Source organism: Neopelma chrysocephalum, unplaced genomic scaffold (genome assembly GCF_003984885.1).
Source record: "Neopelma chrysocephalum unplaced genomic scaffold, ASM398488v2 Primary Assembly neopelma1_96, whole genome shotgun sequence".
In the NCBI taxonomy this organism is placed as follows: domain Eukaryota; kingdom Metazoa; phylum Chordata; class Aves; order Passeriformes; family Pipridae; genus Neopelma; species Neopelma chrysocephalum.
In genome coordinates, this window is record NW_020897759.1 from 1337154 (window position 1) to 1351290 (window position 14137).

A 14137-nucleotide genomic window follows, 5' to 3' on the forward strand; every position below is an offset into this window, starting at 1 on the left:
TAGTTTTGTATCAAATATTAAGAAATGATTAAGCCAAAGCAACTTTTTTTAAAACACCAAAATTCGGCTCAGGATCTTCAGCATTACAGAAGTATATCAAGAGCTGTCTGTAGTACAAAACAACCAGGAGAGACAAGCCCTTCCATCTAGGGTGCATTATATGCTCAGTTGAGGCAGACATCAGTTTGTGGAACATATAAGAGTGGAGGTTGTTTGTTTTAATTAGAAACCTCCTTTTGTGCCAGACCATGCAGTTCTTGGAATTCCTTTATCTATAATGCATAGGACACAGATGTGGATTTCAGCACGTTTTGTAACAAGAGCACATGCCAAGACCATTAAGTAAGAACGTCAGACTCCACAGGATGCCTCTTGTCGTGCTCCATCTGTTTGGAGCTTCAGCCCACCCGCCTGCCACGGGCTGTGAACACGGACTCTGAACATGCTCTGCACCTACGCCATCCCCTGAACATGGGACAGAAAAGAGCAGCCAGGCTGCACAGCAAGTACTGATTTAAGGCAAGGTGTGCCAGGCAGGCAGCTGGGGACACTTATTCCTAGCAAGCTGTCACAGCCAGTCATTTTGCAGGGCCCTAACTAACCCAGGAGGTGTTAAAAATCAAACTGAGTGAGCAGACACTTCTCATTGTACATATTAGGACTGCTCCACTAAGAAGCTGAACTATTGGAGAGAAGTGCTCTGATGATTTCACTGCTGAATTATGTAAATGATTTTAAACTTTCACACAGGCAGGACAATACACATAATCCCTAGACTTACACATGCTTACAGATTTCAACCTATAAAATTTAAGATGCTTTTTAAAAATCTGACACTTTGTTTGATTAGAGCAGCTGCACTGTTATTACTGGAACTAGTTTCACTGCAAGAAAGAATAACCAGCAATGTGCAAGGGAAGAATGTAGTTTCAGAGTGGCTTTAACTAGTCTGGTCATACGCTGAGGCTGAAAACAATGCTGGTTTTGTCCTGCAACCTTCCATGCTCAACACAGCACTCACCTAGCAACTACACAGCATGAGCTGCTGCAGTTCACTGCAACCAACAAAAGATCAACTTCTGTCAATGCTCATTTTCATTCGGGTTGACAAAACAACCAGACTCACCCTGTGGCCACAGGGCGACTTTTGGACCCTGTGGGAAGGGAAGGAGCAGAGGGTGAAGGGCAGGATGGCCCCTCGCAGCAACAGGGCAGCAAGATCTAGTCAAGCACAGCATGAGATGCCAAGGATAACTGATACATGGTGACTGAGTCTTTCCAGTTCTGTGATGAGCAGACATTTCAGCACATCTCTCCGTCTCAATCCCTCACACGATGACAGCGGCTCCTTTTTCCCCCACAGGTGCAGCAGCAATTTACAGGCCTTTAAACTGGAAGGATGCAGGAAGAAATTCAGCATCAGCAGCAGTTCAACATCCCTTGTCCTTCAGCTGGAACCATCCTGACAGAAGAGCAGGCTACAAACAAGTCAAAAAAAAAAAAACCTCTCCCAAAAATGGCCCTTCTGATTTGAAGATTAGGCTATTCTTCCACACAACACGTGGTGGTACTGCTACTTAATTCCATCTGATGAACTGTGATAGTTTCAAGACAACATGTTTGACAGCAGGTTGATTAGCAAACAAGAGGGTAAATATTTTTGTCCTTCATGCTTTTACTTTAAAAATTTTATTCCAAGAGCAAAACACAATCTAGGTTTACAAACAAAGCATACACTGTTACATAAAACAACACCTACACTCTAAACCAGATATTCCTGACAGCAATCCAATCAACACAGAAGCTATGGCTTCAGCCACACATTCTCACATGTCTAGTAATTCTTGGGGCAGCTTGAAATGTCAAACAAAACAAAAAAAAAAGTATTAAAAGTAGAGTAAGAGAATGTCTTGGAAACTACCATGAAAGAAACAGCTCCCATCTGTAAAGTAGCAAAGGCTGACAGAGACTAATACCTACCTTCAGGTCACCTCCTGTGTCCCCCAGACAGTCTTTGTCCAGCTTAACCTATTTACACTTATAATCTAATATCAGAACCTAGCAATGCTCGCTGAATCTTTTACCTGTACATCTTTTGCTCGTTGCAAGGCTCTAAAATGGGGGGGTTTCTGTACAAGCAGAAAACTAACTACTAATACCCAAGACAAATACATCCTCCCATGGACCGCTGCAACTCTCCCTTCCAACATTCATGGACGCTGACCAACTTTACTGGCAACAAACCATGTACTTCAACATGAGGGTAGAGTGTTGCAAAGCGACACAGATGGGGGAACTTTCATTTTTAAGTGAGGAGGGGAAAAAAAGTTAACAGATTACAGCAGACAGTCTGCTCTAACAGATTGCAAGTACAAAATGGCCATCTACTTTGTATTTAGGATGCTTCACATCTTTGCTTGGCACAAGAGGATGGTCTGATCTCATCCATACCAGGCTGTGACTGACAAGTACTCAGCGTGTTTACTATTAAATACTGTCTCAGCAACTGATGTGTACACAATTGCTCAGACCTTACAAATGAGAAGAATGAGCAATCAAAGCAGACTAAAAGTCAAGCCCAAGCTCTACTTGAAGTTAACAAGATGGGCAGCCACAAATTGAAAAGCTACTCCCGCCATTAGGGACTAAGAACTTGACAAGATGTACCACTCCGAGGAGTTTTCTGAGACTCTAAAAGAAATTACTATTTTCTTGTTGGTTTTGTATGGGAAAAAAGGAAAAACCCTGCAGTAAACATTCCAAAAACTGTTGCAATAACCAGTGTGTTTTAGAAGTAATAACGACCTGTACCTACTACAGCAGCAACCCACTGCCACAAAACTTGAAAATTAAAAGATGTTTTAATTATGTGCTTCAAGTCTTCTGCTTCTTGACATAAAGGAGAAGATACCCAATTAGTACAAGGTATTTCACAAGTTTAGGTGTTTAAGTATAAAAGAATTTATACAGCAAAGGGAAATGATTTCATTAAAACAAAGATCAGTACGTGGAACAGTGAATTTGAACCACTCCCTGTTTCCTGTGCATGAGTCCTCAAGACAATTCACATGCAATTAAGAATTCTAATTCTCTACTAGCTCCATTCCCTAGTTCCTTAAAGCTTTAGCCAAACTCTTTTAGTGGAGTTGATGAATCCCAAATTGCAAAGTCTCAACCTGCATCAGAGGGCGGTTTGCTCTCGTCTCACGCGTGTCAGGACAAGTCCCCATGTCAGAAGTCAGCAGAGGGCACTGCCACACGCCTACAAATTAACATCTAGCTGCTCTTTTGGGACTGAAAAATAGTAGGTCAGTCAGGGGAGGAGAACTGTGCCACAGTCAGAACAACTGCTGCTCCTTGCCATCAGCAGTCAAGACCACAGGTACTCCTGACGGCTGCCCGCACACAACACACGGACAGTGTGAGACACCCACAGCTCTCACAGACACAAAGTCACCACACCAGAATTAAAACGCTACAGAAACAAGGGAGAACCCCAGCTCTACATAGTGGTTAAAAATATTTCCATGTTTCTTATGGCATTTGAGGTAAAGGCAGTACACACCTTCCAAAGTCCTAACACACAAGTCAGAGAAACAAAGTCACTGGAACAGGTATGTCTGGAAAGAGACCAGGAAGGGGAACAGATCAAAGAGGAAGATGGCATAATGGACACTGAGGAAAGAGGGCAAGGAGGACACTCTCAACACCACTGAATTTAGACCTCTAATGAATTTAGACATCTACTTTCGTGCTACGCCTCACCTTCCGTTTCAACGTGAATTTTGTTTTATTAAGCAAAGTTAAACAACAGTCTCAAAGCTGTCCAAGTTCTCATTGAACACTTTCCCCTTCCTGGGAAGTTGAACACTGGCAAACTATTTAAGTCCTACAACTAGGAGACAAGGCCACAAGAAGGTGGAAAGGATCTACAAATAATATTAAGGAGTCCATTTTTAGCAAAAATAATTAGGGCACACAAGTGAATGACCAGCGACAACCAGGAAACCAAACTACATGGAACTGCACAGCACATTACCCTTTATTGCCTTTTGCAATAAATCTGTGGAGAGCAGCAGCTGTTCTCTTCATTCCCTGTGCTATTGGTTAGGCTCACAGAGGACTTAATCCTCAAAATGCAAATACAACCCTTAGAAATCCATGTCAGGGGAAAAAAAACCAGCTATCTACACAAGAATCTGGTCATCACAAATTGAGATGTTCAGCACTGCTATGATTTCCCTTTCAACCAACACAGTCTAAGTCGTTAAAATAAGAATTTTCTGGTCGATGCTCTTACATAAGGAGGCAGAAACAGGTTCAGCAGCCTCATCTCATGTACAGAAAGTAAGCTTATGCCTCTTGCCTCTGGCGCTGTGTATTGCCCATGGGAAGACCACACTGACAAAGTGCACCAACAGCAGTTCTTCCCACAGCCTCTCTCTTCCAAACCGGCATCGTCCTCTGCCAATTTGAGAACACGATGCTCTACTTTGCAAGTTTCAATTACGTGACAAATCCCAAGGGGGTGGCAGCAAGAGGGAGGACTGCTACTTATCGAGGTGAGTGGGCTGCAGCAGCAAAGCCTCCGTGGTGGTTTGAGAGGGCTTCCTGACAACAAAGTTTTCAGATGAAATTACACCAGACATCTTAAGGGGGAATGTTTGTCACCAATGAAACATGGAAATCCTATTATTACACCCTGCTTTGGGTCGTACGCTCCTGCCACATACTTTACACTAATTCGGATGTTTGTTGGACTGCTTTGTGTGCAGATTCACTTCATTTGCCTGGCAAAAACCCACACGCAGCAAATCTCAGCTCGAGTGACCCAATAAGCCCTGGGAGCCCTAGTGCTACTCAGCAAGGAGCACGAGGAAGACTCTGTTGCCCAAATCCTACTCAACGTTTATGAGGGAATATTATTCAAATGAGCGCAACAGCCCACCAGTTTCACGAAGGAACGGCACAATGCCCGCGAAAAAATACCGGAGGCTGCACCGCAGTTTATTACTCTTTCTCAAACAGAACTTGCACAACGTGTAACATGATACCTCCCACCTGAGAAAGCTTGCCTCTTTGCCTGCCAAAAACTCGGCTTTACGAAGCCCAGAACACAACAGGACTGCCAGGGTACCTGAGCATCAGCTGATGGCCCGCACTGACCACACACCCCCACCCCGCACTCGCCGCCCTTCTCACAGCCCTCTCAACTCTGCCACGAGTTAGAAAGGAACCAGATTTCATAGGTTATGATCGGCCACAAGCTAAAAAGGTTTATAGGTTACTTTACATCAATTTACAAGCAACGGTGGCAATTCGCGTGTGACAGGCACAAGCAGACCGAGTTTACCGGCTCTGCAGCCCCAGGAAACTCGCACTTAAGAGCAGGAGACACACGGAGCGACCAGGAAGGACAAGCTATGCTCGCCAAGAACCCGGTGCAGTTTTGCGGGAGTTTCTGGGCGCACAAGGACTCTCCGAGGCACAGAACGCTCTAGGGGCGCGCAGGGCGCCCGGCTGCGGGGGACCGCGGGAAGGAAGAAAGGGACGCCGCCTCCCCCGGGATCACCCCCCGCCGCGGGAGATGAGCCGCCTCCCGCCGCCCCAGCCCGGCACTCACACGACCGCCCGGGAGATCATCCAGGACACCATCGCGGCGACAGCCCGTCTCCTCAGCCACCCGGGCCGCAATGGCCGCGGCCCCGCCCCGCCCGCGGCATCGGCGGCTGCGCGCATGCGCCGTGCGGCCGCGGGACGGGGCCGCGCCCGGAGGGGCGGGAGGGGAGCCCCGGCTGTGAGGGGACTCCGCCGTGTGTGAGGGGATGGAGGTGCCCGGGGGTGACCGACTCCGGTGAGAAGTGTGTGCGCGTGGGAGATGCTCACTCCTTGCCTTGGCTTTTCCCCTGTGCCCCCCCCCCCCATGCGCTTACATTTGCTGTAGGACTCACCAAAACCTCCGTGTCGTGACGCTGAAGTCACCTCAGTGTGGTGGGACATGGTGCCGGAGGGGTTAGATGAGGGTGCTGTGTGTCACCCGGCTGGAGCCCTCCATAAGGAGGAGCAGAGCGGGGGGCAGCGGCTCCCTGGGCTCCAGCACCCCCTGAATCACCCCGGGAAGGCGCTTGTTGACGAGCACTCGGTACAAAAGGCTGTCTAAGGACACATCCTTGGGCGGTGGCACAGACTGCTGTGTGCAGGTAAGCCAAGACTTGGGGTGAGCAGCAGGATACCTGTTGGAAGGATCAGTGCCTGTGCATCCTGTTACCTTCGTTCCTTCCCTACACACCTTGTTATCAGCTGCTGCCCAAGGCAGGACAGCAGGAGAGCCCATAGCATGACCCTCTCCAGGTATTCCTGCCGAGCTCAGGGTCTGGCAGGTCAGGACATGCAGGAGAAGCTGACTGCTCCCTGATTGCCCAATCCATTGCAATCCATCCCCGCATACCAGCTTTACACTTCCTGCAGAAGTGTTGTACACATAAAAGGACAATATTTTGCTAAAACTGACTCTTCATCTTCTCTCAGGAGAGGAGGTTGTGCAAAGTTCTGCCTGTGCCATCGCTGGAAACATTCAACTTTACTCCTCTGATTTCAACAGGAGTTACAGAATGATACCAAAGCGACAGATATGGATGCCACTGAACGTGCCACTCAGCAGCCAAGGAAGGGAAAGAGTAGGTTACTGTTTCAGTACTGCTCCTGCTGACTCTCACAGTAAGTGACTGCCAAAGTCAGCATCACAATCTGTAGCAGAAATTAGTTCTTTAACAGGTCTTTAAGTGAGGATAATGTGCAGTTTCCCTGCCTGCCATACAGCAAGAAGAAAGGCTTAATCTTTGTAAACTGCTTACTGCCTTATTCAGATGAGAGGTGCGAGGTGAGTGCAGGATGGTTTCTGTTCCACAGGCAAGCACCAGAATTCCTCACCTTCTCCAAAGAGTAGAACCCAGCCACAGGTATCTTCACTCCCTTGCAGCCTTCAAACACAACATGTGCAGTCAAAAGGCCAAAAGAAGGGAAAGAAAGAGGGTGAATAAACAATCGCGGAACATTTCAACAATGACAGTGTTTGAAAACTATTGCTATAGTTGGATATTGTGAAATATGAAGCCTGAAATGGGAAAGCATACATTATAAAAATGAACTATTTTTAACCATGTAGGAATTTGGGTCTTGCAAATAATGATATTGCCCATCTTGGGTGTCTCTTCAACTTGACCTTTGAAAGGGGTTACTGGTGCAGGAAGAGGTAGAGAGGAATTTGTTTGTGAGCAATTTTAAGTACACCACTCATCAATCTCAGTTTTGAAACAGGCCTAACCTGAATGCTTTCTTCCTTTCATTCAATGAAAAGAGAAATCTGAACCACTACTTCTATGCTCTCTGAATAACAAACCCCTCCAGTGGCAGACTGCACAGAGCAAAGTCACACAGCAAAGCATTTGTAATATAAATTACCTGGGAGAGATTACATTTTAGGCTCCAGCTCTGTAAACTCCTGCTGCCTGCCTGACGCTGCGCTGAAGTTTGTAGCATTCCAGTCCCTCCAGAGCAAACTGCAAGATGAGAGCTCCACTTTATAGCACATGAAATTAGGTATACAATACATTTCTTCACCACAAGCAATTGTGTGTTTGGTACTGGCTCAGAGAACCATTCCAGGAAAAGACTGATACTCTTTTTTACTGTCTGAGATCACGTATACAATAATTCCATAGCTGCATATTTTATTTCATATGGAGTGTGTTTTAGAAGAAAACCACTCCTTATTTTGTAGCAAGACATTTATTTTTCTTGCGTTTGTTGCCATGGCAATACTGTCTCTGGTGGAAAGCTAAATTTACATTAAAGAGGCATTTTTTTAAAGGGTAAAGGCAGATGGCTCCTAAGAGTAATTTACCTTGCTAAGAAGATTAGACTTTATTTCATAGAATGTTTTGAGTGCAACGAGCTGGGTGGTGTTTGCTGAGCCCCCAGCAGACAGACACAGGGATGCCACGTGAACTTCCCTGTATTCCAGTTCACACATAATGATAATCCATGCTCCTGCATTGCAGGAATAGAGCAACATGGCAATTAAATCCATGCCATGTACTTATTCAAACCTGATGTGTCTTACTCATATGTCTGCCTATTTTTATCTAAGGAGTTATGTAAGGAGGAGACTTCCAGGTATCTCATTATGGGATATTTTTGACACTCCTTCCAAAAGCCACTTAATGTAGTTAAAAAGTTCTTGTGAATAGTTTTAACAGTGCTTGGAGAATCATTTGTAAAGGCCACCTAACTTCTTTGGTATAATACAATGTATGTATACAAACATCAATGTTTAACTTGCACCTCTTTTACAGGTAAACCAACATCTCAATTACATTGCAGATGTGCAAATAGCAATTGAGCAACATTTAGGAAGACATGAGCTGGTTTCTGAGAGAGGGATTCAGCTCCCTGCATTAGGAGGATGTGCTCCCCAAAGACAGCATCACCTATGTTAAAAATGCATATAGGTTAATCACAGTGCTGAGCTTTTCTTAACTTTGCTGGTTTTTATTAATCTATTCTAGAGGAGTCTCAAATATAGAACAACTTGAAAAAATACAGAATTTTTTCAGTTACTGAATCATGTCACATATTTGTGATTTTGGTATTAGAACACAGAACAGGTGATGCCAGTTTACTTGTTGAAACAACAAAATACAGAATGGGTGAAAATAACCATTTCTAAGCTGGTGTGATTATTAACTAATATGGCTGAAATTCATGGTTTATGCTACTTTCAAATGTTTAACTCCTCATCTATCTTTCCTATGAAGCAACAGCAAAGGTAGGTTCTGCTCTCTAGATAAACAGCCCAGTAGTCCTTCTGCCTTAATGAGATTTCATTTGAGAGAGAGTGTTGGGCAATGCTGTGGACATTCTATGAAATCAAAGCAGCTGAAGCTTTTGCACAGAATTCTGGACATGCCACTTCTTGCTCACATGTGTGTTCAGCCTCCCAGCACAGCATCTCCCCAGGGAACAAGGCAAAGCCTGTTGGTGTCTACCACAGCTGTGTCTTGAACTATTTTTTTTTCCCAACACGCAGACAGACAGGATGCCAAGAGGCCACATGTTTATCTTTTTCATAAGTGTTATTGTGATATTTATTAACATTCCAAATTAGTCATGTGAAGCATCCAACTTAATGAAAAAACAAATAGTTTAAAATTGATATTGCTGCCTTTTTTTTTTCCTTCATTTGGCATGTTTAACCACTGTTGTTCTCACAGTTTTATTACTCACAGTCTGACATTCCTTTTAAAGCTCCTGCTTCTGTATGAATAAAGTCCTTAGGTTTTGAATAATTTCTTCCCCTCACGTTCAGAGATACACCTGCAAATGCAAAACCTGAAAACACAAACAGCAACATGATGTAAAATCCATGGTTTAGGGGGTTTCTTGGAGTCAGTTAACCAACTTTCAGGGCCCTGACAAGTTCAGTTAGTTGTGCATTTTAAGCAGTGTGGAATTTAGAATTAAAAAAGGCATCTAGCTGGAGTTGTAGGATGACTGCACTACATAGTAGAGGGAAATCTTTGCAAGAAGATGAGTAAGCAAAAACAGGCCCATGGATTTTTTCCTCCTAAGACTACAAAAGAATGAAGTCTAGCACTGTTAATTCTGTGAGTTATAGGTCAGGAAAGCAGATAAGGCTGGGACAAAACACCAAAAGCAACCCAGAACAGCCCTGTCAATATAAAGCCAGAGGATTTTCATCACTGCAGCACTAGCCTGTTTTGACTGCACCAGGCAATTCAGACAGAATCCAATTAATTTGGTTAAAAGTACAAACATTAAAAGGGTACTCTGCTTCCTATTTTAAAGAAAATTCACCATGCAGTGAAAAGGCTTATCATGAAAAGGCAATCACTATTGATTTGTTTTATCAATTTTTAATGGGTTGCAATGGGTTAAGTGCCTCTAATTCCTTCTTACCAGAAACATAAGAGCACCCCTTAGGATTTTTTTTTCCTTAAGGGAAATGTGATCTAAAGAGGAAGGGGAAAGTTCAGAACAGCTCCATCTGAGACTTTCTCCTGGCAGCAGTCATATGTCCATCCTACCTTATTGCTTCCATTTGGAGCTGAAAGCATATGAAATGCAGCCCCACAAGGGCAAGCTGAGGCAACAGAGGAGCTGATTTCCAGCTCATCAGGAGTACCCAGGAGGCTCTCACAAAGCAGCTCTGCTGCCCCTGTCACTTCCCTGTGTCTGCATTGATAAGGCACAGAGAGAGAGGTGTGATGTGTTGTTCTGGACCTGCAAGCATTACTCTGTAGCTCAGTGTGACCACACCAGTACAGCCCAGCAGGGCAGTCCCCTGGACAAGTTGACATAGGTTATTTTTCCCAAGTAGAACAGCATTAAAGCTGTTAACTTGTTCAAAAGCTGCAAATGAATGTTTCAGTAAATATGCCTCTCTCCTGGGAGCAAACCCATTTTAAATGATGGGCTTCACATACTCTGGTATCTGATGATCCACTCTCTGGGATTTGAAATCTGTACACAGAGACACAGACCAAAGCCATGTTATTCCTTCCTGTCTGGGTAGTGTCATCTCAGCTATATTCCATCACTACTTGTGATGCGTCACATTTAATAATTATAGCAATCTGTTAAGAGATTTTTTTTAAAATACACTTTCTGCTTTTGATGTTTCTGATCCCTATGGAAAGCTTATGCTATTTTATAGTCTGCTGACTAAGCTCATGTGCACACCAGCTGCATTTTATCAGGAAACAATGTTTGCCTTTTGAACTGGCTGATAGATTTTACTTAACATGAAGGAGATATACATTCTTTGGCAACACTTAGAGCCTTGTTCAGCACAATATACATTTGCAAAAAGTCACAGTCTCCAGCCAGCTAAACAGTGCAGCAGCCCATGACCATCAGCCCAAAAGAGGTGGAAAAAACCCCTTATCTTTGAACTGGAAAAGACCCCAAATTTATCTGCTGCATAACAAAAGTAGGATCACCCCATGCCATTTGGGCAGATGTCTTGTCCTACCTGTTCCTAAAGCCTTTTAACAGAGATTACACACCTTTTCTTACAATGTTTACTAAGCCTTTCATTATCCTACTGGGAAGCTTTTCCTTGTATCAAAGTTAAGCTGAGTCAAGGGGTATTCCAGAGTTTTTATCCTGCCTCCACCAAGCTTGGAAGGAAAAGCGTTAATTTCCTTCGCAACAACGTCAAAAAAACCCCCAAAACCAGTACTTAAGCTATTAAATCATCCCTTGAATAAATAACCCCAATTCCTTATGGGACATTTTCTAGACCTTTCCATTCCTTTTATTACATCCAACTCTACCGAAATGCAGAGGCCAAACCCCACACAGAGCTTGAGAGGAGCCTAATCAGTACCAAGAGCTGAAGGACTACATCGTACATTATCCAGCAACTCAAAGCTGCCAGCAAAGGACACCGGGCTATCAGGTTTCCCTTTCTTTCTCTCCCACCCTCCCAGGGCAGCACACTACAGTTAGCTGGGAGAGCTATCCAGGGGGAACACTCCTGTGAGCCAGGACAGCAATTCCTATATACAACCCAAAGTTAGCCTTTAGCCAGCTGACCCCACTGTGCTTTCCTTGCTCATTCTAAGACAGGTCTAGTCAAAACTGCTGACCAACAAATGCATTAAGGAAGCTGTTTTATTAGACAGTGTCCTGATGTTGGTTCCCCCCCCCCTTTGGAGCAATGCTTTCTGTGTCCTCATTACTTGAGTTCCTTTTCTCCTAAGAATTGTCCTCTCTCTGCGTTCTCCCCCAAACTGGGGAAAAGGGTCTCTTTCCATATATTTTAAACCAGGAAGGGAATATAGTTTCATCCAACTTAAACCCAAGACACAGAAATCATTAATTCATGTGTTGCGTCAGATAACCTTTGTTTTCTAGAAGCAGTGTTGCCAACAAAGGATATTGATTTGAAGGCATCTGAACATCGACTTTGTTTTTAATTTTCATCAGTAAATTGTTTTTCCCTATAGAAAACTAGGCCCATGCTTTTAAACTTTGAATTTGCCTTTGGTTTCCAGTCATTGGTTCCTACTGTGCTCTAAGTGATAGATTAAAGAGCTCTTTCACACTCATTATCTCTCCACAAGGACTTATGCATGCATAAGTCACCTTTCCATCTCCTGATAAATTAACCTGCAAGTTTCTTGAAATGTTTTTCTAGTCCCTAAATGCTTCATGGTAGATTTCTAGCTCTAACCCAAATTTTTTTCAGTACTTCCATATACTGAACTCTGTAACCAGATTTCTGTTAACTCTATATGACTTGGAGTGGCATAAGTCTGCCACCTACTTTTTATTCTCATTAACAGAGGAAGCAAAATTGGAGTTAAAAAAAAGTTATTGGGTGCTCATATTCAGTTGTTTGTCCTCTTCGATCTGGGCACCTTCCTCACATGCTGTTTCTCAAAACCCTGGCTCCCAGTCTGAAGGCTTTGTTGATCTCTGTTCTTGGAAGGCTCACCTAATACAGCAAAAATTACTTTGCTCTAAAAGAGCCCAGGTTATTAAGCACTTCCCCAAGGATGCTGTTCTCCCTTGCTGGAAGTTAAGAGAGTTAGCACAAGGTTTCTTCAGCCACCCAGGGAAGGGGGAGCTGCTTCTTACTATACAGGGAGTGACTCAAGTCAGCACTGAAGAAAACGAAGGTTATGTGTAAAAAAAAAAAAAGGTGGCTCTTTTGTTTGCTTATTTGTCTAATATTGCCAAAACTAGCAGATACACACAGCAAAGTGTCTCTCTTGGTCCACAGGTCCCTAAACAGAAACCCTTTCTGCCTCAGAAAGGCCTTTCCCATGTTCTGTGGCAAGAATGTCCCACTTTAGTTCTTGCCTCTGTTATTTCAGCAGGACATTCATTGCCAGCTAACAGGGTACACCTCTCTGTAGTCTGGTATCCTTAGAATATAAGTGCAAGCTGTTTAAGACATTAGCAATAATTGTCAAAGGCTTGAAGCCTCTCTGGGAAGCAGCAGGAGGCTTGCACAGGAATTCTGTGCACTGCTAGAATTCCCTACCAGAGCGTGTTACTCTGTGCTGTCTCAGAAGGCAGCCTGAAGATGTCTCTCATACTAGGAACTCTGCCACCTTTGCTTTCCAAAGAGCCTTTTAGTTCTTAGGAAAGTTGACTCTGAGAAAGGGAGTGCAGACAGTCTTTCAGCCTGTCTAGACATTCTGGATGCTGAATGTTTAATGGCCTGGTATAACATAGCTGGACTAGAGCAGTGGAAAGCGATGAAGGCAGGAAAAACAATAGGCAGAACTTCTGGTTTAACAGGCATAAATACACTGTGGCTGTAGCTGCTCTGAGCTGGTAGCCTGCAGGAGGCTAGGAAACAATCACCCACATTATGTTAAGGAAGCTCTGTCTAGACAAATCTGAACTTCTTCCCACAGAGGTTTACCCTTTTTTGCATACCACTTGTCTCCCCGAAGTTGCTACAAATAACTGCTAGCCATCAAAAATTGACACCAAAAGGCACTGTCCCACAAGTTAAAAATGGGAATTAGTAGCTGGTTTGTTTTAGTTTGCTTTCCTACAATATTCCTGTGGAGACACAGTTCTTCCACATAGTCTTTTTTGTCATCCTCTCTAACACATTTTGGAACACAATCCATCAAGATACATGAAACCAGAATTAACACAAAGGAAAAAACCCTACAAAACCAAAGGGTAACTTAAATCTCGGGAACCTTAGCAGCTGATCTCTGGAGTACTTAGGACTACCAATTCCACAAGTGATGGATGCTCAGCAATTAACTGAGCACACATTGTTGATCAGCTGAATTAAAAAACAAAGTCACCTTTATGGTTTTGAGTGGCTTTTAAAGTTTGTGGTTGACACATGGGGTTCTTAAGCACAAATCAAGCACCCAAGTTTCACCATCCTTAGCATAGAACAAGTCTTGTAGCTTATGCAAATGCTGTAGACATTAATACCTTCCCTCACTTTATTTCCCTGTAGACAAGTTGCATCACAACTGCAAGCACGACTAAAAATGTCATGTATCAATGACTCCAGTCTTCAACTGGTTTAGCAGTTACCAAACACGTGCTTTCAGACCCCTTTTTCATCTAA

The 14137-nt window shown here is 43.8% G+C and overlaps 1 protein-coding gene across 3 annotated transcripts in view; it reads right to left on the reverse strand.

The window, feature by feature from the left end:
• The window catches only part of REEP3 (receptor accessory protein 3), a 36523-nt gene extending 30810 nt beyond the window's left edge, over positions 1–5713 (reverse strand). For all 3 annotated transcript variants that reach the window (XR_003535991.1, XM_027694136.1, XM_027694135.1), the window contains exon 1: positions 5624–5713. Coding sequence is in view for 2 of the 3 variants with exons in the window: in XM_027694136.1 (XP_027549937.1) it covers positions 5624–5655 (32 nt within the window). In the remaining variant the exon portion in view is untranslated. The remainder of the gene's footprint in view (positions 1–5623) is intronic.
• Between the last annotated feature and the right edge of the window lie 8424 nt (positions 5714–14137).